General features: G+C 24.5%; 5 protein-coding genes and 2 non-coding genes across 11 annotated transcripts; 3 read left to right on the forward strand and 4 right to left on the reverse strand.

Moving 5' to 3' along the window:
• The first annotated feature begins 1,557 nt into the window (after nt 1-1,557).
• On the forward strand, nt 1,558-4,395 carry LOC126895474 (zinc finger MYM-type protein 1-like). Its single transcript, XM_050667383.1, has 4 exons — nt 1,558-1,577; nt 1,627-3,038; nt 3,399-3,769; nt 4,363-4,395. Exons 1-4 carry the CDS (start codon nt 1,558-1,560, stop codon nt 4,393-4,395), a joined length of 1,836 nt encoding a protein of 611 aa, XP_050523340.1.
• A 1,422-nt stretch (nt 4,396-5,817) lies between these two features.
• Nucleotides 5,818-8,882, reverse strand: LOC126898064 (60S ribosomal protein L7a). Its single transcript, XM_050672016.1, has 7 exons — nt 8,719-8,882; nt 8,346-8,481; nt 6,728-6,877; nt 6,569-6,639; nt 6,323-6,472; nt 6,110-6,232; nt 5,818-6,042 (listed from the first exon to the last, which is right to left on the reverse strand). The coding sequence occupies exons 1-7, from the start codon at nt 8,731-8,733 to the stop codon at nt 5,863-5,865; spliced, it is 825 nt and encodes a 274-aa protein (XP_050527973.1). The 5' UTR covers nt 8,734-8,882; the 3' UTR covers nt 5,818-5,862.
• LOC126897108 (small nucleolar RNA SNORD36) lies at nt 6,990-7,062 on the reverse strand. The gene has a single exon (XR_007702034.1). It is a non-coding gene; the product is annotated as a small nucleolar RNA SNORD36 (small nucleolar RNA).
• LOC126897107 (small nucleolar RNA SNORD36) lies at nt 7,556-7,635 on the reverse strand. The gene has a single exon (XR_007702033.1). It is a non-coding gene; the product is annotated as a small nucleolar RNA SNORD36 (small nucleolar RNA).
• A 153-nt stretch (nt 8,883-9,035) lies between the features above and the next one.
• Nucleotides 9,036-10,466, forward strand: LOC126898123 (mediator of RNA polymerase II transcription subunit 22-like). Of its 2 annotated transcripts, XM_050672080.1 has the most exons (4): nt 9,036-9,177; nt 9,245-9,362; nt 9,599-9,924; nt 10,197-10,466. In XM_050672080.1, the coding sequence occupies exons 2-3, from the start codon at nt 9,281-9,283 to the stop codon at nt 9,919-9,921; spliced, it is 405 nt and encodes a 134-aa protein (XP_050528037.1). In that variant the 5' UTR covers nt 9,036-9,177; nt 9,245-9,280; the 3' UTR covers nt 9,922-9,924; nt 10,197-10,466. The 2 variants fall into 2 exon arrangements, with proteins under 2 accessions (XP_050528037.1, XP_050528031.1); XM_050672074.1 differs by lacking the exon at nt 9,036-9,177 and having other exon boundaries at nt 9,184-9,362; nt 10,197-10,464.
• On the reverse strand, nt 9,926-12,695 carry LOC126898095 (vesicle-trafficking protein SEC22b). The gene is made up of 5 exons (XM_050672047.1): nt 12,474-12,695; nt 12,281-12,390; nt 12,059-12,219; nt 10,713-10,859; nt 9,926-10,173 (listed from the first exon to the last, which is right to left on the reverse strand). The coding sequence occupies exons 1-5, from the start codon at nt 12,546-12,548 to the stop codon at nt 10,025-10,027; spliced, it is 642 nt and encodes a 213-aa protein (XP_050528004.1). The 5' UTR covers nt 12,549-12,695; the 3' UTR covers nt 9,926-10,024.
• A 1,245-nt stretch (nt 12,696-13,940) lies between these two features.
• Nucleotides 13,941-25,962, forward strand: LOC126903883 (uncharacterized). Of its 4 annotated transcripts, none has more exons than XM_050682431.1 (25): nt 13,941-14,102; nt 14,251-14,331; nt 14,435-14,923; nt 15,133-15,199; nt 15,610-16,549; nt 18,066-18,203; nt 18,328-18,402; nt 19,539-19,580; nt 20,072-20,146; nt 20,211-20,344; nt 20,430-20,589; nt 20,667-20,749; nt 21,111-21,246; nt 21,316-21,433; nt 21,522-21,689; nt 21,751-21,924; nt 22,073-22,190; nt 22,282-22,493; nt 22,585-22,836; nt 23,155-23,253; nt 23,318-23,465; nt 24,377-24,573; nt 25,153-25,278; nt 25,340-25,484; nt 25,547-25,962. In XM_050682431.1, the coding sequence occupies exons 2-25, from the start codon at nt 14,269-14,271 to the stop codon at nt 25,660-25,662; spliced, it is 4,275 nt and encodes a 1,424-aa protein (XP_050538388.1). In that variant the 5' UTR covers nt 13,941-14,102; nt 14,251-14,268; the 3' UTR covers nt 25,663-25,962. The 4 variants fall into 4 exon arrangements, with proteins under 4 accessions (XP_050538388.1, XP_050538398.1, XP_050538403.1 ...); XM_050682441.1 differs by having other exon boundaries at nt 25,343-25,484; nt 25,547-25,961; XM_050682446.1 differs by lacking the exon at nt 19,539-19,580 and having other exon boundaries at nt 13,942-14,102; nt 25,547-25,960.
• Nucleotides 25,963-26,984: the final 1,022 nt, after the last annotated feature.

Below are 26,984 nucleotides of genomic sequence, written 5' to 3' on the forward strand. Positions count from 1 at the left end.
GAGACATTGCATAGTAGGGTCCAGTATAGATTTAATCTGACAGTGATTAAAATCACTATCATAAGAAACGCTTCGATGCAAATCTGTAGATAGTGTTTAATTTTAAAAAATTGATGGATAATTGCAAAAGCAACATCAACTTCTATTAAAATAAAATACAAAACCCATAATTATCATACAAAAATAGTATATTTTTCAATATGGTAGGCATTTGCGTATAGAAGATAGATCGTCGGGACAAATTTTTTTTTTTCATTTTGTAGTACATAAAATATTATCGATGTTTCATTTTTCAACAGCATCTTGGCTTAAGGACCTCCTCGTGCCTATTTATTAAGGGGCAAAATATAGGCAAAATATAGGCAATTTTTGGCTTTTTTTTATTAAACTATTGGCCACTTGGCAAGGCGTGAGTTTTTCCCGTAAAGCATGTTTTTGGGCTAAAAAACAAGTCGCAAGCAGACCCCTTAATATCTTTAGTAAGTTAAAAAATAAGTTCCTCAAATTTTTTTTGAAGAAAAATATTTTTTAGTGCTTGCTAGTCGTAAATTTGTGTAACTTGGTAGTAGAGGTCAAAATGCCTAAACATTTCGGAAATAAATGGAAAAATTTCGATCAAAAAATAGTTTTTTTCTGAGGTATCGAAAAAAATGGAGCAACTCGAACTTTTTTAATAATTCATTAAAAAAAAAATACATTTTTTAGGTCTAATGTAATAAGCAGGAAGTTTTATTTCCGTATAAATCTTACATTTTGTTAGAATAATATGTGAAATACATTTAAAATAAATCGACTTTTTTTTAATTGATGAGATCATAAAGATTCAATAAATAATGTTACAATACAATAATGAGATTGAAAATAGAATAAAATCATTTTTGACATTACCATCAAGCTAAATATACAACTATGGTGTTGTTTATCTTTCTTGATGAATATAACAAAACAAAAATAGATACATTATGTCATGTTTTCTAGTAATTTTAGTAAAAAAAAAATATTAACCCAAATGCGTGAGGACTAAATCCAAAATAATTTTAACTTAACTAAGTCCTTATTTCAAAAAATATTTTAAGAATTATAATAAATTTTAAAATTACAAAAAAATCATTATAAAATCAATACATTTCTCGTTCCGTTTGGAATATAAAATAAAAATAGCTTAAATGAAGGTAGTTGGTAGTTGTACTAACACGTTCGCTGAGGATCTATTTTATATACACATTGGCCCAGGCCTACCCAGTAAAAATATTTTAGCTACGCGCCTGGTGCTGACCAGAATAATGTCTTTTTTTCTATGACACCGATTGGTGACTTCCAATAATTTTTTAATAAGACGCTGTTTGACGCCGTTCAACGTCAAGTTAAAAATTTTTAATTTAAATACTTTTTACTCTATAATAATTTTAATTTTAAATTAATGTTTTGTAAAACTTGACAACATTTAATTATAATATTTTAACTTTTAAAAAAAACGCTCATAAAACTATTAATAATATTACTTATAAATAATTAAGTTTACATTTGTTTCTGAATAATGCATCATCGAAATTTAGAATGATAATTTTTGAAGCATGGTTGTTAACATCGACTATTTATTAAGTTTTCATTTTTATTTTGTTTTAGTTCTGATCCAGCTCTTTGGTCTATTAATGAAGATTTAATTAATTATGTATGCTTTCATGGTTTTACTCAAGATTTATCAATAATTAATTTTTCTAAATCTAAGAGAAGCTTTCTTAGAACGGTAAAAGGAATAAAAAAAACAATCAACAGGTCTTGTAAAATTAGTTATTTTCAAGGAACTTTAAAAAATGGAGAGAAATTTCGCAGAGAATTTTTAGCGTATTCTGAGACTAAAGGAGTTCTCTTTTGCTATCCATGTCTTTTATTTTCCTGTAAATCTTCATTTGGTTCGACTGGATTTTCTCTTTGGAAAAAAGCAGATGAAAAAATACAAGAACATTTAAATTCATCAACTCATCGGTCTAATATTTTGAAAATGAAACTACGCGGGGTGACTCTTAATCGCATTGATAGTGGACTTGCTAATCAGGTCGAGAGAGAACGACTTTATTGGATTCAAATTTTGAAAAGAGTCGTGGCAGTAGTAAAAAAGTTAGCATCAAGAGGATTAGCACTTCGAGGGGATACATCAAAATTAGGTTTTAAAAACAATGGCAACTTTTTAATGGCTATTGAGTTATTATCTGAATTTGACCCATTTATGGCTGAACATCTCAAACAGTATGGAAATCCTGGCAGAGGTTTTACATCTTATTTATCTTGTAATATATATGAAGAGATAATAAAAATTATGGCTGAAAAAGTTTTGTCAACAATTATTCAAGAAATAAATGATGCTCATTATTTTTCAATTAGTGTTGATTCAACTCCTGACATATCACACATCGATCAATTATCATTATGTATTCGTTATGTTAATAGTGATGGAAGTCCTGTTGAGCGTTTTATTTGTTTTCTAGATCATATTGGACATAAAGCTGAAAATATAGCAGAAGCTGTATTTACAATATTGAAAACTTATAAACTGAATATTGCAAACCTTAGAGGTCAATCATATGATAATGCCAGTAATATGGCAGGTGCATATTCTGGACTGCAAACAAGAATAAAAGCAGTAAATCCCATGGCAAAATTTGTTCCATGTGCAGCACACTCTTTAAACTTGGTCGGTATGAACTCTGTGAGCTGTTGTATTGAAGCAGTCAAATTTTTTAATTTACTTCAAATTATATATAATTTCTTTTCTGCTTCAACACACCGGTGGGCAATTCTTAAATCCACTGTGAAATCTCTTTCAGGTACCAGGTGGTCAGCTAGAGAAGATGCTTGTAAATCTTTAAATGAAAATTGGAGTTCAATTATGAATGCCTCAAATATAATTGAATGCGATGCAAATGAAAAGCCTAATACTCGGTTTGAGACTAAATGCATAAAAAAAAAACTAGACACTTTAGAAATAGGATTTTTATCAATATTTTGGGGTAATATTTTACAGAGGTTTAATGCTGTTAGTAAAAAGCTGCAGTGTGTGAATGTTGATTTAGGTGTTGTGGTAGAACTTTATAACTCATTAATTACTTATGTAACAAATTTTAGATCTGACGAGGCTTACAAACACTTAAAATCTCAAGCAATTGAAAAAATTAATGTAAAACAATTCAAAAATGATCAAAAACGTTTAAAAAAGAGAAAAACATGCCTTGATGAAGGATCAGCTGAAGATGTTACCTTTACAAAATCAGAATCTTTTAAAGTTGATACTTATTTTGTCATGTTAGACAAAATTAAAGCTGAACTTGAAAAAAGAAAAGAATCATATGATCTTCTTCTTGATAACTATAAATTTTTTTTGGAGTTAACAAATATTTCAGTACTTGAAATATTTAAAAATGCTACGAAACTTCAAAAAGAATTTGAAATTGATTTAGAACCTTCATTTGTGAATGAATGTTTACATTTGAGAGGACATTTAAAAAGCCTTTCTGATGGTATTCCGAAAACGATTCAAGAGATTTGTATGTTTATCAGACAGAAAAACTTACAAAGCATTTATCCTTATATTGATATAGCTTTGAGAATTTTGCTATGTACTCCCATAAGCAATTGTTCAACGGAGAGATCTTTTTCGACTTTAAAAAGAATTAAATCGTATCTAAGATCTAGTACGTTTGAGGATCGACTTAATAATTTAGCTTTATTGTCAATTGAAGGTGAATTGACATCTAAAATAAATTATGATGAGGTAATTGAAAAATTTTCGTGTATTAAGAGTAGAAAAAAATTATAATTGTTTTTCTTGCTTATTGATTAACTGTTGTTATGTTAATAAATGATATTTATAAATAATTGTTCCATTGTTAATATTTCTAACTTTTGAAAAAAATTCAAAAAAAAATAATTCAATTATAAATTATCAAATGGCCCATTTTTTACTCTTAAAAAAAATTTATGATTTAAAATAATGGTAAGGACGTCAGTGGTACATTTATGGGGGGTCTATGGGGATTGTACCCCCCACCCATGGTCCAATTGATGTCTAATGTAAACAAGGGAAATTGCTTTGAAGACTTTTTATTTTTTGCTCAACTAAAAAACCCAACTCAACACTTTTTGGGGGGCGGCAAAATTCCTAAATGCGGCCCTGCGTGCCCCACCCGTGCAACAGGTTGAACGCATAGTTCACTTGCTAGACGAACTATTTTAACTACATAGTCCCAATGAATTACGTTTATGAGTCACGCAACGCACGACATTTCGCTGAGGAAAAGTTAATTAAAAATAACTGCTTAGCGTATTAGTTAGTTATGTTTATAAGGCAAAATCTTGAATTTTTAGGCCATGAACGGCGCCAAAGGGAGACTTAAATAGGTAGTCACCCCTATAAATAATTTTTGTCCTTTCTCAAGTATTTTGTGTATTATTTATAAATTTTGTACTGTTTATAAAAAGTTGTATTGGTACGACGTCATTTAGACATTAAACATTTTTATTTAATTTTAAATTCTACCATTTTACTTGTACTTGTAGTGTTTTTCTCACGTTATTACTACAAATGAGATACCTATTAATAGGTATTACTTATCAACTATAATTTTAATTTTAGAATATTACTTAAATGCCTTTAATTTTAATTTAACATTAATTGTACTCATAAATATTAAATTAATCATTAATTCAACAATATAATTGTTTTTTTTATTAATAAATGTAAATTGTTTGCCTTTCCAAAAATGTATTTGCCCCAATTAGCAAAAAAAGTTTGGGCACCGTGCTGTTTTACGCTAAGATATTGTGATAAATTGGACAACATTTAAGAAGTGGTTCGGAGGGACAATAGCCCTCAAAATTTATTAATAGTAAATCTTAACATTAATGAGCAAAAAACATACAAACGTCATTAACATAGGGTCCTTTTAAAAAAAATTGTATTCTAATATTGATAGTTATAAATTAAACTCGTATATTTTACGTTCTTCTTTATTTAAAGATTATCATAAGTTCAATTAAAGTTTGGAAAAGTTGACCGGTAATAAAAAAATAAATATTGACTTTTTCTGTTCATCAATAATATTTAAAGATTTTGAAAAAATATTTGTATACCAAAATTCATGTAGCTACCCCACGCCAAAATCTTATATAAGGGCCTAGCAATGTTTTACTAATTTATTATGTATTAATAAAATAGTGCTCCTAAAAAATTAACAGTATTGGATCGTAAGACTTCCCCTCTAAGTAAAGGCTATAGATGTAGCTAAATCCGACTAAATGTGTCTTGTCTACATCTTTAAATGATAATAATTTCAGATTTAAGTTTCAATCGATCATTTTATAATTAAATTATTTTCTTATATTTTCTAATTAAATTTATCATTTAAAAAGGTGGTCTAATTTTAAGGAGCAATAGAGGGAATAAGCAGTTATTAAAATTTGCACACCACATTTTACAGTTACATTTAGAGATATATAAGTAACCCTTACTCTAAAAATGTGCTACTTCTTACTGATGTTCCCTTCAAGATGCGATAAATCATCCTTCCAAGTATCTACATTACTATACCTTCTATTTATCTCATTCAATATTTACCTAGTGAAATTTTTTTCGTAGCTTAGTAGAATAATTTAAAAAATGTAATTCTTTCAATTTAGCCACTTCATACTATAATCAACTTAAATGGGTGGTTCTTTGTGAAATAAAATAAGCAAAATATTATAATAATAATAAAAAAAGTCCCTTCAATATTTAAAAAAAATATTAATAGAGATAAACAGTGTTCAATCAATACTACAGTGTTTGGGGTTTTATATTTTATTAGGTAATTTTCATACATAAAATTTTTATTGTTTTTGCGCCAGTTCTTTTTCTTTTGCTTTTTCTATCTTAGCAAGGCGACAAGCAGACTTTGCACCCAAAACACCACCACCCCAATGACGTTTAAATTCATCAAATCGTTCATTGAAGTTGTTCTTTACAGATTCTATCAGTTTTGCTAAAGCTGCACGATCTCCACTATCAACCTTAAAACAAGAAAATAATCAATATAAAAACTTGCTTATAACTGAAATAAAAAAAAAAGTTAATTACTTGAGTAATGGCTAAGGCAGTGCAATTTTTACGGCGTACAAGGTTACCTAACCTCCATTTTCCCTTGATAATGCAATAGGGTACACCCATTTTACGACACAATGCAGGTAAATATATTACCAACTAATAAATTTTGATATAAAAACAAATAAAGAAAAATATTTTACTTAAATAAAATGTATACATATATTTATTGAAATTTTATTGTCTTACCTCCAAAGGATCAACATCATGGGCAATAACTACTAATTGAGCTTTTTTTTGCTCAACAAGATTGACAACAGTGTTAATACCTTGGCGTATCACATTTGGACGTTTAGTGGGTTGATCTTCTTTAGTTTCAACTTTATCTTCAGCTCTTTTCTATTTAGATAGAAATGAAACAAAATTAAATTTATATTATATTATGTATAATCTTTTATATAAAAATCAGCATATTTATAAGAATTATAAATATACCTGCAATCGTCTCTTTTTCATTGCAGCTGTCTCAGGTCTATATTTCTCCATTAACTTGAAAAGCTGAGTAACTAAAAATTATAATATTGTAAAAATTACATTTTTCTTTAATTTAGAAGACTACGTGTAACCATGTTAGTTAAATGTTATGGTACATACCTGTGGCCTTATCGGCTGCATAAGAAAATTGATTGATTGGTGGAGGAATTCTGAGCCTTCTTTGAAGAACAGCCTTTTGACGTTGTATACGAATATAATTGGGCCATTTAACAAAACGACTTAAGTCTCTTTTGGGTTGAATATCCTGACCTAAAATTAAACAAAAACAAAAAATATTTGTTAAAGTTAAAAATAAATCATAAAATTAAGACTTAAAAATTGTAAGAACTCTGACAGAGCAACATTTGTAGTGTTAGATTCATTCGCTCAGAGTTAAAAAGCTCAAAAACTAATTTCTCAAATATCATCAAATATAATCATTATCATCATAGCAAATGTAATTAAAGTATTTTGAATAAAAAACCATTATTTAACAATAAAATAAAGTAGTCATTAACAAAATAATTGTTTTTTATATAGAAATATGAGACAGAAATTATTTCTTAGTGGTGAATAAAGAAAAATCTAATTAAAATAAATTAATATTGTGATATTTAACAAGTGATTCTAACAAAATTGAAAATATTTATTTTTTAGAGACTGCCATTCTACTTTGGTTTTATAGTATACCAAAAGTACTTGGTATTTATACAACCAAGGAACTCCTTTTATAGAAAAATGACTAGGCATCTTGATTTAATAAATAATTTTTTTATGAATAAAATTTTCAATTCATTATGGTAGTTTTTATAAAATATAAGTACTTGGATATTATAATTAAATAATAATAAAAAAACGCTAATATTTTAGATATTATTATTAAATTAAATGTTTTAATTATTAATAATAATTAAACCTTTAATTATTCATAAATGATCAAATTAGATAATTGCTCAGGGTTAAAAAGCTCGTATAAAACAATTTTCATTTTAGTTATCAATAAGAAATATTATTTTTCATCATAGCAATACCTATACTTTTATACTAATAATATTTTTAATTAATTTGGCTGTTATATTTCTATAAAAAACTAAAAGAATATTATAATCAAATAAACAATAATTTTATTTCTGAAAATAAAATGAGACAAATTAAAAAAAATGTCATTTTTTATTGAATGTACTTTGTTAAAAAGCTCAGAATGTCAATTTCAACATTTTCAGTAGTATTAAACAATTTACTTAGTTCAGCTGAAGAAATTCAAACATCATTGCATGGGCCTTTATTTTAAAAATAGTTTCTTCTAAAGAAATATACATTGCATTTCAATTTGAAAGTAATTCTTTAGCTTTTCAATCAGAAAAAAATGTATGTATCAAAACATCCATTAGATTATACACAAATATATAAATAATACATTAACACAAATAATAATAATAATAATAATATAATATATAGATATTTAATAATACTGAACTAAATGAACTGGAATAGTTTAAATACCTTAAATGATAAATAATAAGTAATAATGAAAGAGATCTTTAGAAATGTAAAATAGAAACTATAAAATTCAATATTGTTTTAATTAATAAATGTCCATGATGCTCAGTGTGTCACTTTCTACATATTTTTATCTTGTAAAAAAAGACAATAATGCAGGTGAAGAAATTCATACCATCATAGCAAGTTTGTGAACAATTTATACTAGAAAATATTCAAATAAAACTTTACAACTTACCAATTCCAAAATTCCTAGGCCTTTTCTCAAACAATGGGTTGACAACTTTCTGTTTAACTACTTTTTTAGGTTTTTCAGAAACCAGAGGAGCTGGAGCGACTTTAGCCTTTTTGCCTACTTTTTTGTTGGCACCCGCCTACAAGTACAATAAATTCAACTTGTAATATATAATTCAAAATTCTTTTGTTGCCATTATGTCAATTAAAACATATTGTTAATACACAATAATATATAAGTTATGATTAAGATAAGACTTTACTGTAGGTTAAAACGAAGCACTAATTCTACTTTACAATTTGTGGTGGATAATTAAAAATGAATTTTAAAAACAATATTTAATTATATAAAACGCTTTCGCATAATTTTTATTTACCTTTTTGGGAGCCATGGTGAAATTAAACTAAACGATTAAATAGATGAATTGAGATGAAAATGCGGGTAATCGCAAAAAAAATAATGAAGGAATGCAAGTTCCTCAATAGAGCCCTAGTTTTGTCACTTGTAATATAGGTAAGTAACAAATTTTGAGGTTATGTTGACAAGGAGATTAATATCATTTACTCGTCTATGGAGTAAACTAAATTATCTTGGAAGAAATGTAAAAATTTTTTTAACCACTTAGATTTTTGTTTATTTAGTGAAATTTAATATAATAATTTCTAATTTAAATTTATTAAATAATTGAAGTTAAATAAAAAAAGTAAACATATTTATAAAATTATTTATGTAATCATTATTATCTGCTATCAAGTAAATAATAATTATCATTTGTCATTTTGCTTTATTATTTTTAAGAGATTTGTTAAATTATTATTTGGTTAATATTATATAGGTAAATTTATAATTGATAATTGTTTTTAATTTGAGAATTAAGTTAATTGTTACATCTAAATTTTAAGTTATAATAGATTATCTGCTAAATTTTTCATTTAATAATGTCAACATCAATGAACGTGACAAAATCATACACTAATAGACTTAAAAGTGATGTAAAGTGTATGCTTGAAAATTTTGAAGGTAAATTTACTTTAATTCACCACTGACCTAGACAATAATTAATGAAAAAGTATTAGACATTTAATTAATTTTTTTTCTACAGAATTTATTGTGTTATATAGTAATGCTTTATGTACATTCATACTACTTTTCTTGATATTTTTAGTCATTAATATTGAATATCTACTCGACTTCAAAAATTATAAATTTAAAGTAAGAATTAAAATTTTTTTGATATTTAAAAATTATTATTTTAGGGATTGTTAAACTCTGTAAAAGTGAAGAGGATCAAACACAGATATCAAAAATTACAAGAAGTGAACTAGTTGCATTTGAAATGGAAGTTCGAGCTGCTAACATTGTTCGAGCAGGAGAATCTCTTTTAAAATTGGTTTCAGATATGAAGCAGTATTTGATTTTAAATGATTTTCCTTCAGTAAATGAAGCTATTGCTCAGAACTCTAAACTTTTTCGTACGAAACAAGTAGAATGTGATAGAAAATTAACAAGTTTGGTTGATGATATGTCAACAGAACTGTATGAATTAGAAGAAGAATATTACACTTCAAGTTATAAATAAATAGTAAGTTTACTGGGTTATTTTTATTTTAATTGCATAATAGGATCACATTTATAACAGTATAATTCACCTTAACCTTTTTTAAAATACATATATAAATAATTTACATTACATAAAAATATAAAAATAATATAATAACAAAAATTGCTGCTGCAGTAAGTTTAACATACATAGATTTTAAATTGAGATTTGTTGCTTCTTTTTTGTACTTTTTTGATAAAATTGATAAATTTTGTGCTTTAGTGTCAAGTTCTGAAAAAAAACTTTTATTTTAGATTCACAATAAAATACCACATACATGAAGATCTTTATGAGTAAAATGAGTATTTTTCAATTTGAAAATGGAATAAGATTGATAAAAATATAATTATTTCATATAGAGAAATTTTACATTATTTAAAAAAAAAAATGTTAAATTATTTTAGTCTGTGTAAAAATTATTGTATATATATTGTAGCATTGTTATTTATGAAAACACTTGACAAATAATTATCTGTTAAATAAATTAATAAAATAAAATATTATATGATTTATAAAAATCTCCAAATTTTAATTATGATGCATTTAATAAAAGAATTAAGCTATGTAAAGAATTTTTATTATTTAATGGGTTACTTGAAATTATTATACGTATTAACAATTAATTAAATTTAACAAAATTAATGTTGTGTGTACTCAATATTGATTATTAACTGATTAATTTATATCATTCTGATAGTATCTAATGTATAAAAAAGTTTATGAACATGATACACGTTTTAATTAATTATATAAATATATATTTTTTTTACCTGATAGAACAGTTCCTCTTTGTAATACATCATCAATATTTTGAACCATAATTCTTTGCACATCTTGTAGTTCATTGTTTAATGAATTTAAATTTCTCCGAACTCTAGAATCAATGTAATTTTTTTTTGCTTTTTGTATATAGTTATCTATTGTAAAAAATTAATAAAAAATATTAATGAAGTTTTTAAATTAAATGTTAATGTCAAATAACCAATAAATATTTTAAACATTTAAAATTAAAAAACAAAATTATAATGATAAATCAACTATTATTTCTCAGACACAACAAAATGATATTTTTTTTGGAAAAAAATTATATGCTCAAATAACATCATTGATGCATGAACCTACAAGTAAAAATTCCAGTAAATATCATCAGTTGCTATGCGAGTATTTAATCACCATTTAAAGATTAAACTGGTATATCTTGGTGGAATACTAAATACAATAGTTTTCTTCCACTTGTCTTCTGTATTAGAAGATCAGTAATTTCTTTATTTGATATTGATATGTGGTAATTTATCTGATACTAATAGTGGTATGCAAAGTTTTATTTCAGAGTTTGGAATCATCTAAAGCATCTTCTATGCCTACTATGTCCTTATTGTAAGTATATAGTTAACAATTTAGAAGTGGTGTCATTGGTAGATATAATATGAGACAATAAATTAAAATTGTTGGGCAATGTTCAATGGATAGAAGATGCCATATGATAATAGTGAAATTAATTAATATGTGTCTAAAAGGAAAGTAAAAACTAAAATAAGAAGATGATTGAGATTATAGAGTATAATGATAGTAATAATTACTTGTATAATAAAGTGAAGACTAGACTAGTTACCTCAAATATTTGAGAGAGAATATACAAATAAAGAAGAAAAAACATGTATTTATTCTTTATACTTAATAATATAATGATATTTCAAATAATACCATAATTGTTATAAAAATGTAAATAATCAATCACAATTAAGTTCAATAAATTACTTTGAAATTAAAAAAACTTAGCATACGCTTCTTATATCTAGTATTAAAATGAAAATTAAGTTAATAAAAAAACTTAAGTATATCTACCATGAGCAATACAACTAAGAATGATAAGTGATATTTTGTTTTACAGTAAAAAAAATTGACCCGTTTTAACGCACAAAAAAAATAACTTTAGATATAAAAATACTGTTGATCTTTTTTCACATTAAAGTGGCATAGAAGTTTTATAAAAAAGTTTAGAAAATTACTTAGTTGAAAAATGTCAGTTATTTTATTTTTATATTCAACCTTTCAATTATAAGCAATTTATTATCAATTTTGTTTTAACTATCTTTAAGTATTACAATAAACATACCAAATTCAATTAATGTATACGGCCTTGTTACAGTTGATACTTGTCTACCATACAATCTGTTGAATTCTGCAGCTATATCTTCTAAAAAGCTGAATGCAGAACGTTTGGAAAAATTTTTCTCGCACAAAACCAAATAACACACATCTCTTTCAATAAGATAACTAAACCAAACATTTACATTGATTAATTTTAAATTTTATAAAAAAAAATGTTCGGATTTACTGAAAATAGTATGGAACTGATTCTATTGTACATTGTTGAGGAGACTGGAAATTTAACTTTTTAAATAATAGCTTAGCTTGATTTTGATACTCTACAAGTCTTCTTCCAACCTTAATTTGTAATGTTTTTAATTAGTTTTATTTAGCTAAAATAATAATTATATAAAGAAAAATTAACGAAGAATTACAAGTACCTGTTCATCATCTTGCATTGATGCAGCCAATGGTAAACCATCAGGAATTCTAGCTATCATAGTTAGCAAAACCATAATTATTAAAATTTCACTAAAAGGGTGCTAAAAAAATAAGTATATATTTTTTATAATTTAAAATCATAAATTTATAATATTTTGAGTTACTGCAAATCACTCAGTAATAAATAGAAAATAACTAAAATAAAGTTTGTTATCAAAAAATAGTAGTTAAATTATTTGTGACACGTAACTGAAGTTTGTACAAGAGATAGTGAATGATAAAATCTTTATCATTACATGTTCAACAAGTACGGTGAAATAATTATTGTAAGATAAAAATATACCTTGAGTATTTTAAATAAATCCGTTCAAGTTATTGAACTAACCAATTCAAATTAATTAATTTTGAATACAGTTTTAGTGCTCAAAGGGTAGGTCACAAAAGTTTACACTAGAACGCTATTTCAAGTATGAAATAATTAATATAATATAACGTTATATTTATATAAAAAGAGTACTAAGCCGAGTCTGTAAATCAACTTACAGACTCACCTCAAGATATAAAATGAATTTGTTTAATCTCAGTTAATTATTATGCAGAAATTATTATTTTATATTTTTAAATAACTAAAATAAATATCTGTGATTTATTTACAAAAGAGTAAATAAACCACGCATTCAATAACATACCTCCATCTTTTTTTTTTTGGTCTTCCTCTACTTCTTCATCCTTTATCATTCATTTCCATAACTGTTCTTACAGCTTCCGATTCCTTTCTCCTTATAACATGACCAAACTATCTAAGTCTATTTTCTCTCATCTTATCCACGATTGACGCTACACCTATATTCTCTCTTATATATTCGTTCCTTATCCTATCTTATCTAGTCACTCTACTCCTTCCATCTAAGCTCATTCTCTGCTCTATTCTTTTGTCAATCGCCCAACACTCTGAACCATACATCATAGCTGTTCTCATTACAATTTTATAGAACTTACTTTTTGCCTCATTGAATTTTCTTATCGCATAACATACCAGACGCATCTTTTCACTTCACCCACCCATACTTAATTTTGTGTCTTACATCCTCGTCAATACTTATGTGTGCGTATCTATTTTTTTTATAAAAGAATGGTCATTTTATTAAGTACAGTTTGAGAGGGCTCAGCTCCCATTTTTTCTTGGTTCCAAAAAAAATGATTTTTTTTTATAAATAATAATTTTAATTAGGCTTTCCAGAAAATTTGTTCAAATTGTATACAATTTAAATTCATATGTATATCAATGATCTAATGATATAATATATATTTACTCAAATATTAGTTATGTTATAGTTGAATCAGCTGTATTAATTTAGTAATATAATGTATAAAATGTTATGTTCAAAATGGTTACACTGTCCCATGATTCTCAGTCTCTAACCCTAATAATAATTGCTGCATATCAATTTTTTAAGTGACGTGAACTATTTAGTATTTAATTTATTATTTGTGAAAGTTCATTTCATTCATAAGAAATTAATGTAAATACTTAAAATTGTTATAGTAATTGTTATAATATACAAAGTATATTTTAAATAAATATGACTGTTTTATACTAAAAAAATAGCTAGCAATTGTTAGAATAGGTGAGACTATTTAAATTTTATCAACAGTTATCTATTAGAAAATTATTATTGATTTCTGTTGAAATAATTTTTATTTCTATGAATTAACTATTTAAGAACTTTTTCTGTTGTGTTAGTATTGTTATTGAAATTATACTCTTAATTTCAGTTTAAATGGTAAACAAAAATGTCAAGTAATAATTTTTGGAACAATGTCGATAATTCCTCCTCAAATTATCAACAACAATCAGTAAGTTTATTAATTTTTTCAACATTTGCATTAATAAAATTAAATTTTTAAGAATTTTCAAATTCATTTTTAAAACTTATTCCTTGAATATTATACATTTTAGAATGAAAATTCTCAGCAAAATGACGAATGGAGCTGGGGAGGATCTGATGATTGGGGATATGTAGATCAAACAAAAAATAGTAAAATTTACAATACACAACAGAATGTTGACTTGTATGGTAGTGGTAACTATCATTCTAGTTCACCTAGTAATCAACATTTAAGTAGTAATTCTGGAACATCTCAACCTACAATTTTAAATAATTCTGAACAAAGTTATGATAACGGAATAGAAAATGGTCATAATTTTACAAATCCTAATACTAATTGGTATAGAAACTCAGAAAACCTATCTAATTCAGTTCAAAGTACAATAACAAATAACTCATATCTACAAAATGAAAGCATTGGCCATAAAAAAATTAATAATGTCACAGAAAATGAAGGAAATTTTTGGACAGATGTAGAAAATAGTGAAATATTACCACCAGAGTCATTTCAAAATGATTCACTGCAAAATGCAATGAATAATTTGCAAATAAGTAATGAGGTTAGTTTTTTAATAAAACAAAAACTGTCTACTGTCTATTGTAAAATAATAATTTTTTTTGTTGGTAAGAAAGTTATATGTTTAAAAACAATTTCAATTTTTAATTATAACTACTAAATGACCTGTTAAAAAAAAAAAATTGTATATACAATTATATAAAAGTTTTGTTGTACAATAAAATGTATGTATTCCTTTTTTTAACTTTCTAGGTCAGAAGTTCTAAAATAAAAGAAAATTCAAGTAAAGATCTAAGAAATAATTATACTCTAGAAAATGGTAAGGGTTATTTTTTTACCTTTCATGTTTTTAATATTTTCTACATAATTATCTTATTTTTTATTTGGTCAGACTTTCAGAACTTATAACTTTTTGTAGTTTAAGACCACATTCGGAAATATTCAGGAAATCAACCATCTTGAAAATGAATACAAATATTTAATTTCTATGTTGCAATATTATTATTAATATGATCCACTTGTTATAAATGTGTATAATCATTTCAGCCCCTTAAAATTATCTTAGATTTGGAGGGCTCAAAAAATATTAATTAGATCAAATCTAATTAATACTTCCTACTTTAAGTGAATAATAACTTTAATTTAAAAAAAATGTTGCACATAATTTATATCATATGGGTTTATAAAAAATTTATATATAAGTTTATATGTTTTTTTTTTGTAAATTAGATAGACCACCAGCTGGATTACATAGATTGGTTACTGGTCAAACAAAATCATTTGAAGATTGCTGTAACTCAGAAAATAAAGACATTGAATCTTATGGTCCTCAACCTTTTGATGTTCGTACAGTACCAGGACAATTGAGTGATGAAGATATTCCTGTACAGCGACATGTAACTGGTTCTCATCTTGAAGCTAGATCTGTAGATAATAATTCTAATGCACAAAACATAGATAGTAACTCTGTTACTTCAAATAGACTTCCTTCTATAGAGCAGTTTCAGAATCAGTTTGAAGGTCATTCTAGACAAGTCTTACATAGAGATTTTGAGGATTTTGTAAGTCAACCGACTAATGATCAAAAAATTGATGATTCAACAAAAACAGACATAGATAACAGTTTTAGTTCATTCAGAAGTGAGTCTTGTTTTGAATTAACAGAACCTCTTACAGTTGTAAAGAAAAATAGGCCTAGAGACTCAGAGGTTTTTGAAAGGACAGGACCAGATGGGTATATGAATGAATCAAGTCCCTATATTAGATCAACAGTTCAACAAAATCAGAAGAAACTAGTCATAGATTCTCAAGAAAATAATTTAAAATTATCAAATTCAATACACCATGATAATTCAGAGATATATCAAGAATATGATAAATCAGAAAAACATCTAGATAAAAAACATGCTCCACCACCAGGTTTTCATAGAATGGTTGAAGGTAATATTGGAGAAAGTTTTCAAAAATCTAGACCTCCAAAAAATATCCAAAAAAATGAAGAACGTCTGAGGCGACATTCAATAGATTCTGATTCATCATTACCTATGACAAGTACTATGTCTGAAGATGGTCATAAAAATTTAAAAAGGGTTGTGCAACAAAAAAAGTATTCCAAAAATATTGATCGCCACCAAATTCGAGATAAAAGATCATATAGACATCCTAGAGAGTAAATAAAAAATGTTTAATTTATTACCTAATTTAACAATAAATTTTTACATAAAAACTCAATTATCTACTAATAATAATAAAACAATTTGAATTACTTCTATAAAGATTGATTTGATACTTTGACACATGGTATTTAATCAATGAAGTTATTTAATAATTATTATTATAAATAGTGTTATTATGATAAAAAAGCCATTAAGTAAACTATAGTTTCAAAGCACCATTAAAATATAATTATCCTTTAAAAAGTAGTTCAGAGTAAATTACCATAATATCTACAATATATAATATTACTACTGGTAATATTAAAAAATTATATAAAAGAAAATTAAGAAAAATAAGAATAATAATCACTTAAAAAAACCAATACCTTCTCAGCTTCGCATCGAAGCTAAAATTAGGAATTAGTTTTAATGATAAGTGTCTTACTTAGTGAAGTAGGAATAATTTTATTCAGTCTATTTTGCAAATAAGGAAGCATTGATTGAAAAAATAAGTAATTCAAACCCTCTACTTATATCACTTTCAATAGTTTTTTTTATTAAAATAAGAGGACAAAAATTATATCTTATTATACTAGTATAAACTGATAAAAATTAAGAAAAATTAGAAAATTTTATGAGAGTACTTGATATATCAATTAAAATTTATATATTGTATAACTTTTTTGATATTTGGTACTATGATATACACTATAGTGTATCTTATCAAAATTGTATTACATTTAATATAATTTTATTAAGATAATAAACATTTTTTTTTAGAAAGTATTATAATGTAATAACAGAATTTTAGGAATTTTTTTAGTAAAAAAGTCATCAAAATTATTTGAAATTGTAATCTGCCTCAGAAAAAATGTTGGTTGCTTTTTTTGTATTATACAAACTACTTATTTTGGTTTAGCTCTTAGTTTTATTGGAAATAATTTGTAAATACACTTTTGGCTAAAATTAAAAAAAAAAATTGTACTTTTTTAAGTGGTCAGTACAAACATTTTTTCCATAACTATTAACCATGGTAATAAATATGGATGAATGGTTTATATCAAGGGTGGGCAACTGGCGGCCCGCGGGCCGCATACGGCTAGCGAGCCATTTTTATCTAGCCCGCGCTACATTTTCAAATTGCAACATACAATTTTTACTTTTAATAAAAGTTTATCTACAAAAGAAATTGAATGCTAATTTAAAAAAAAAAAAAAAAGTCATTCAAAATGTACATTTTAATTTTGAATGACTTTTTTTTTTTTTTTTTTGCTTTCTATGCTCTGGCCCGCTTGATTTTAATTTTTTTTAAATTGGCCCTCTGGTAACTTTGAGTTGCCTATTCCTGGTTTATATTACAGACTTCTTTTTTTGCTATCATTTTTTTTAAGAATGTCACTTCCATCCTAGAAAAATATCTGAAAAGTCAAGGAATAAAAAATTAAATATTTGTAGCAATTGCGTTCAAATAAATATGGACTTGATATTATTTATAAAATGAAAACTAATTTCAAATATTTGTAATATTAGAAGTGAAGAAGACTATAATTTTTATGAAGAAGAAGAAGATAATGTTTCTTTAAGTCCCCCAGAATTAGATTCAGATTACAGATTATATCTTCGCAACCAAAATTCAAAACGTCACAGACTTCGAAAACCTCATGAAAAGTATTTATTTTTTTAAATTTTATATATTTGTACTTTTTATGCTGATAACTAACATTATCGAATTTGCCATTAACCTATTATTTTTTGTCCTTTTTGTGACATGTTTTGTCTATGCTTTACTTAGTTATGAACATATGGACATGGAATACTTAAGTGAATATGATGACTACGACGAATATGAAAGAAGGAGACGTTATAGGTAATGTATTATTTTATTATATAACAAAATTGTCTTTATTTATATTAAAACCTTATATTTTTGCATGATATCAGATATAAATAACAAAATTCAGTAAATAATTAAATTAAATAACTCATAAAAAATTTAATAAAATTACCATAATAACTTGTGTTTAAATAAGTCTAGTAAAATTTATTAACGATCTTCTAAATTTTTATTTGTTTATTTATTAAATTTAAATTAAAATATTCAATTAATTTAAAAAAATTGAACACTTAAAATTATATAAAAAGAAAAACATACAAAATCAATTTTTAAGATAAATAAATATAAATCATTACTTTATGACAATTTTAACAATTTTATGACAATGCTAATTTTTTTAATTTTTTTTTTTTTTTTAACTGCCATAACTTTTTCAAAAATGAACAAATCAGTATAATTTTTTCTTTTAAATAGATACATAATGTCTTTACCTATCATTTGATATATTTTTTAATTTTAATCTGACCCTTTACCTTCCCACAGGGGGGATTCAAAATGGCAACTTTTTCACAAAAAATTAACTTTTGAAAGTGTTTCGGAAATAATAACACTTTTATATATACCTTAAATTAAAACTTATATACTATACTTCATTATCAAAAAAAAAAATGTTTAGACTTTATTTTGTCTTTACAGTGAAATTGACTACCGTATACTATTTTTGTGTTAAAATGCTCGATTTTATATTTTACATTTTTAACTTTATAATGCCTTAACTTTTTGTAAAATTTATAGTTCATTATAATTTTTTTAAGATAAGTGCTTTCTATATTTTTCTTTTATGCGAAATACTTCTTTTTAAATAAAACCATTTCCCTTTATATAGATATATATTTATTCATATATTACACTTATAATTTATAAAACTTGTAATCAGGAATAAATAAGAAAATAGGAAATAATGTAGCTTTTAGATTAATGCACCAATTTTTTAAAATTAAACACTATCTACAGATTTGCATCGAAGCATTTTTTATGATATGATTTTAATCACTGCCAGATATCATTATACTTGACCCAACTATGCTACGTCTCCACTGTGCTGGTTTTTTTTTTACTTTTATACCATTACAATTAATAACTATTAATAGTGTGTGTTATATTAAAAGGTCTAAATATTTATTAAAGAATGACATTGGCAAAAACTTAAGGTAAATCATATATTTTGGAAAGTTTTTATTTATAAATGTGTTTTATTAGTTGTATTTAATTAAATGAGTTTTTGGTTAATTTAATTATAATAGTTCATTTAAACTATAAAATTTGAAAATTTACCTAATATAATTTTAAAACTTTTTGCTATTTTAATTTTTAAATGAAAATAGTGTACTTAACTTAAAATAATATGATTAATATAAATTATCACAGTACACACAAGAATATCCAGGTATAAAAAATACTTAAAATAATTTCTGTACAGTATTAATTATTAATTTTCATTTTTAATTTGGACTTATTTTGTTTATAAGTAAAATAAATGACCGTTAGTGCTATTTAAGTTTTAAAAGTTATCCTTGAAAATACTCTTTAATGATTATTTAAAATTCTTTTTCTTTTACCAATATCAAATATTTATAAAACACAGCTAGTGTTGTAAACAGATTTACATTTATAATTTTTTTATGAAATTATCTGTTAATAGAAGTCCAGAATCTGATCGTTATAGAAGACCTCCAATACGACATCACCGGGATAGAAGATATCCAGAAGATATGAGGTAAACTATAATGTACTGCTGTACAAAGGAAAAAATTATTTTAATAATTTTTGGTATTATGTAGTCATTATTATAGAAGGGAGGATATTAATTACAAAAGGCCACCTAGTAGAACAGATTCTGATTATCATAGAAGATATTCACCTGTACCATTTCAAGATTACTCAACTCATATAGAAATGCTTGATCCCTATGAAAGTAAGATTTAATATTAATATAATATTACATTATTGATTTTAATAAATTTTAATTTTAATAATTTATCTTGTGGATTAATTTTTAGGAAAAAATTTCTTGTTGAAATTTAGAGAAACTAATCCTAAAGCTTATACAGAGTGGTATGCAAATTATAAAACCAAAGTAGAGATGCAAAAATTAATCTCACGAACAAAAAATGGTTCAGAATGTAGTACACCTATATCTCAACCACATGTACATGATGTGTATGTTATGATTTTTTTTAATTGCAAAATATTTAATTTAAAAATGTCTTTCTCTAAATATATTAATATAATTCTAGAGCTTCTTTAACTCTGGAGCAAGAGAAACAAAGAGAAATTCATCGTACTACACCACCTAGATATCCAAAATATCACATTAATGGTAATTATAAGTTATTTAAAAGTAGGAAACACCCAACAATAACTTAAGTTACTGTTTAAAATAATTATATAAATTAAGTTTTTAATTTTTTGTAGTTAGATTGTACATACTGTTTAAAAGTGTTATTTGAGATATCTAAAAAATAATGTTTAAAAGACTTTTATCTCAAAGAAAAATAATAATTCAGTTTTTTGGGTGAAAACGTTTATTAATTTTATTTGTACAACTCTGATGTTAATTATTTGAAATGAGTGGCAAAAAGTTTTATTATTTTGTTACCACACAAAAATAATATTATTCAAAATATGTTATTGGACGATGGTATTTATATAAAAATAGTTTAAGCTTATGAATATTACAGCAAAAATGAATAAGACTATTGGAAAACTGATCATGCTGGATTCATCTAATTCAACTTTAGAAGTTTTTAAAGTCTCACCTGATTTAGACAACAAAGAAGCTATTGAACTTTTTAAATTTCCTTCTCCTTTTGTTATGTTAGTATAAAATATAATTATAATTAAATATTTTTCATAATTTGAATTAACTTTTTTGTAACATTGTAGAGGTAAAACACATAAAAATGTTGTTGCACAATATTTAAATCGATTAGTAGATGAGGCATCAAATAATTCTGAAAGATTGTTGTATGAATTAATTTGTATGATAACTAAAAGAAGTGGAGTATGTAATACCTTGTAGAATATATACTTGTGATTTCTATTATATTTAGAGCATCTTATCTATAAAAAAATTAATTTGATGATTGTAGTCAGTTGATGGAACAGATGTATCTGAATTGTTAATGGAAAATGTTGCTAAATATCCATCTAACGGTGTTTTATTAGATAGTATAAGTTCTAAAAATGATAAAGAATTAACAAATGAACCTTTAACAAGTTTTAGAGATTTTTTACTACAAGGAAATACATCAGAAGCACTAGGTGAGTGTTACTTTTACTAATTTTATATTATAATAATTTTCTCTTTCTGTAAATCACCTAGAATTTGCTTTACAAAGTCAAAACTGGGGATTAGCTTTTGTCCTAAGTTCATTTACAGACTTAAAAACTTTTAACTATGTTAAGTCTAAATTCTTCCAAACAATACCTCTAAATGACACATTACAGACATTTTTCCAGCTGAATAGTGGAAAAATACCATCATGCGTAACTGTAAGTTATTTAATTATTTTTTGTTATTATTATTGTGATACTTAATTCATTTTTAATATGGTTATAAAAATAGAGAAATAAATAAATTATGTTATTTGTGTACTGTATATCAAAAAATAACTTATTTAACTATTCTTCCCTTTTCTAGTGCTGTTCAGACAACTCATGGGGTGATTGGAGAGAACATTTAGCAATGATTCTAAGTAACCAACATGTGAATTTGAATAATGCTTATAATGCTGTATTACAACTTGGGGATACTTTAGGTTGGTTTTCATTAAATTTTAAACTGCATATATAGGTTTATACAAAATGGAAAAAAATATTTTACTGAATCAAATATAAATTGATTTATAGGAACTAAAGGTGATCTATTTGGTGCTCAGTTTTGTTATATAACTTCTCATATGCCAATTGAACCTGGAATGCCATCCAAATTTACTCTTTTAGGCACAAATTCTAATCAACCATTTAATACTATGGTTTCAAATCGTGCCATATTGATAACTAGTGCATATGAATTTGCAATTAGATTAAACCAAAATCATTTTTATATTCCTAGCCTTTTGGTAATTCATAAATTTTTATTGTTTCAATTCTTATAAATAAATAATATTTTTATTCATTGTCTAATAAAAATTCGATTTTATATTATTTTAGCCCTATAAATATTTACTAGCAGTACGATTAGCTGAATATGGTGAAGGTGAATATGCACTGCAACATTTAGAAGCTATTGCAACACAAATAATTGTATCACCCAGCTCTGTATATTCAGGATTTATATCAAATGTTGTAGATTTAAGTACAGACTTGCATTATTTGCTAACGTCAAATTTAAATATAGCAGGTGTAATAGATACATTAGACTGGTTAGAAGAATTGAAACTCATTTTATCAGAATTAAGAAAAGTAAATATCATTAAAATTTTATCTGTTACATTGTTACACTTCCCACTTTATCACAATATTTTAATTTTACTAAATTCTAAATAAATTAAAAAAAATTGTAATAATACATTGTTTAATTATTGAATAATACACATATTGAAAATAAATTTGTTTTAAAATAATTTTTTAACTTTTTAAATTTTTGAAATTATTGTTAAAAAAATAATTTAATAAATTATCACTTCTTGCATTATGGCAATGATATGCAAATAATTTACAATCTTTTATGGCTTTTTAAGCACAAAAATATTTTAAAATAATATAATATTTTTATTTTAGGAATATAACTCTGTTAATGATTATATACAGACACCACATGTTGATCAACAAAAAAACCCTACACCTATTATCAATGAACCAACTGTAGAACATCAATCTGTAATATATTTTGTGTTTTAATATTTATTAATTAATAATGAATGTTTTGTGTGTACAAATTTAGTTACCAGATACTAAAATTGATTATTCTATAAGTTATCAAGCACCTGTCATCCAAGATCCTCCAAATGTTCAACAACCTTCATCAGTTAATCCATATTGGCAGCCTAGTTCTATTTCTCAACCCTTAGTTGAACCATCTCCACAAGCTGGTAATATGTTAAGTTAAATAATTGTATCAATTTTAATTGTATAATATTACATTTTTATATACATTATTTAGTAAGATTTCATTAAAAGAATAGCTTTTATAGTAATTATATCAAGTTAATAATTATTGTTAGAGGACTTAAACTAATTGTTAAATTACTTTAAATTTTATGACTAAATAAGTAGCTATATTAGAAAGGGTTAAACTATGTTTATAGTATCCTCTTTTAATGGATCACAATGATTAACATTCAATTGCATTGTCAGTAAGTAAAATTCCATTTTGTCTTATTGTATCACAAAATATATTTCTACATAGTGTCTTAATATATATGTTGTATGAATTATTTTTCTGTCCAATGTTTTTTTTTATATAATAATTTCTTTTTGTACAAAAATTAAAAAAAAAAAACATTATACTGTAAATTTAGATAATACATTACTAATATTTTATAAAAAAATTAATAAAATATTTGTTCTTATAAAAATAATATGTTATTATTTTATATGCCTTTTATATGTTAAAAAATAGTAAGGCCTAAATTTATTAACTGTAGATCTTGATAAAAAATAAATAAAAACATTTTATTTTAAATTAACTTTAAGAATTTGATCTTATTGAGGTATTAAACAATAATTAATTTGTTTTCATACTAAGCATCATTATTTCTTAAAAAATAATGGTAATTAATTAAAATTATAAATATATAAAAAATTGTTTTATTCAATAAAATGAATTTAATAGTAATTTAATACAACTTTTGGTATATTTGTATAATTTTTAATAATATGTCTTTATTTTTAATAGATTATAAGAAAATGAAATTTTTAAATTTTTAATTACACTTTTGATATGGGTTTCTGACAATTAAAAAATCTTGTTGTTTATACTAAAATTATTTTTATTTTTTAGAATTAACAAATTATTATGACCCTTCATCTATGTTGGGAGATGTAAATATTCATAGTAACCAGAATGAAATGACATCTGAAATTTCAACCATATCTCCTGATATGACATTGACTGCTCCTGTTGAACCAGAAAATATTATTTCAACTGAATCAAAGTTTGGATTTTTCGACAGACAAATGGCTGAGTTAGAACCTAAGGTATACATTATACAGGATTATTCTTTTAATGTTAGCCACTCAAGTTCTCTTAAAATTATAAGTTTTTTAAAAATTTCTTTTGATTTTTGTTAGTTAAATATGTACTTTCATTTATCTGTTATAAAATAATTTTTAGGTCCATCCCTTATATCTTATAAGGATGTCAACTTAATTTTTTTAAATAGAAACATATGTATTACTAGTTTATAAAACTGAAAGTAATTTAACTAAGAAAATGACTGGTTTATAACAACTTTTGTACAAGTACTTCAGAAGTTATTCTCATTTTCATACCTAGGTGGGAGGAAAAGTACGTTTGGGAAATAACTAGTGATAAAAATAGCAGCACCCATTCCTCACCTCCAGTCTTTACTGAAAGTTATTAATAACTTCTGAAATACTGGTCCAAAAGTTGTTATCCACCAGTCATTTTCTTAATAAAATCATTTTTTATATTATAAGAAAGTTTAATATGTATATTGCCATTTAAAAAAAATAACCCTTTATATTGTAATTACTTAGTAATACTTATCTATTAATATTTATTATTAAATTTTATTTATGATTATAAATAAATAGGTTCCAAACAATAATGAAAATAAACCTTCAATTAAAAAAGATAATGATAATAGAAGACAGCAAAAAGATAAGAATTCATGGCTTGGAGGATTAACTAAATTTTGGAAGCCTTCCAATAATACTGATGTAATATATTGCCATAAAATGTATAATCCTTTTATTTATAGTATAAATATTGTTTATAAAGCAGTCTATTGGAAACAGCATTGGTAGTGATGCAACATCTCAACAAGCAGCTCCACCTATGGATTCAGAGTTAAATTTTAATCCAGTAGCTAATAGTTCACCAGCTACCCAAAACCAGAATCAGTTTAAAATTCAACGTAAACGAGGTATAAAATCTCCTACATTATTATAAATTCTTCACTTTTGCATATCTATTTGTTTCATATAGGTGCAAAAGATATGTATGTAAATGTAATGAACAATACTAAACAAATGGAAAATATAACCCCAGATTCAATTTTTCAAATGAATCAATCTACAGCTGTTTACAATCCGTCTCAGTGATTACAAAACTAGTTGATTTTAATTATTCAGTAAATTTTAACTATTACTCATTAAAAGACATGTAGAAGTTGATAAAATAATATTAAAATTTGGTGGTTTTATTAAATTTAATTACAATACAGAATTTGTTGTGACATAAAATTTGTATACAACATAAATATTTAATTGTGATATTATGCAGTATATCATATCTGGTTTTATTATACTTAAATATTTCAAATTTACTTCAAATTAGTCCATTTATTCCCATACATAAATAATAGTAGTTTTACAATAATTAAACCATGTATAATTATTTTCAAATGTTAAGAAATAGTATATTAATTCTTGTGATTTATTAATTTACATATTTAACTATTATATATATATATTTCTTTTGTAAATCTATTATCTGTTGTATTTTATTATTTGTGCATTATTTTATTAAATATATTTTTTGGTGAGATGTATATAAATAAATATGGGATTATTATGATAGTTACAATTATTTTAATTATAATAAATATGTATGTTATACATGTAAGTACTGAATAAAAAAGTATACCTTATATATATATATATTTTTTTTTATCCTGTATTTTTAACTTGAAATTGAAAACTTAAGTTACAATTCAGTTAAAAAAAAAAAAAACTGAAAAAATGTTTAGATAGGAATTCAAATTTTTAAATTATTACTTTAATAAAAATATTTTTTTACATTAGAAAACCATTAAATAAAGTAAAGTAAAGAAGCTTGATATAATAATGATGTTTAACAATAATAATAATAATAAATGCATTATACATTTTAAGTAATCTCTATTTTATGGTTTAGTTTAATAATTTAAAGTAATGACTAAAGTTGAGGAGTGGAGTGTTGATATTCTTATGATTAGATATTTCTCAGCCTTATTCCTCCTCTCACTCAAATATAAAATGTTAAATTAAATAGCTTCTGAAATACTTGACCAAAAGTTGTTATGAACCAGTCATTTTTTCAATTACATTATTTTCTATTTTAAAAGCTAGTTAAATACGTTTCCATAAAAAAAAGTTGATACCCCTATAACATATAGTCAAAATCTTTAAACAATTATAAAACGTAAATGGTTGTTCGGATAAAAAAAATTATAAGAACAAAATTGTTTGTAATTTTTTTTTCTATCATATCAAATCAAAAATAGTGGTTCCCATTTAAAAAAATTGTAAATAAACATTTTTATTCCTGAAGGGATAAAAAAAAAAAATTTATGTAACTTCATATTATTGTAGTTTTATAAACTTAATAATTTTTCTTTTTACAAAAATTTTAAATTCTCAATAGTTTCTGAGAAAATAATACC

This window comes from Daktulosphaira vitifoliae, unplaced genomic scaffold, assembly GCF_025091365.1.
Source record: "Daktulosphaira vitifoliae isolate Bord-2020 unplaced genomic scaffold, ASM2509136v1 Scaffold_1, whole genome shotgun sequence".
NCBI lineage: Eukaryota > Metazoa > Arthropoda > Insecta > Hemiptera > Phylloxeridae > Daktulosphaira > Daktulosphaira vitifoliae.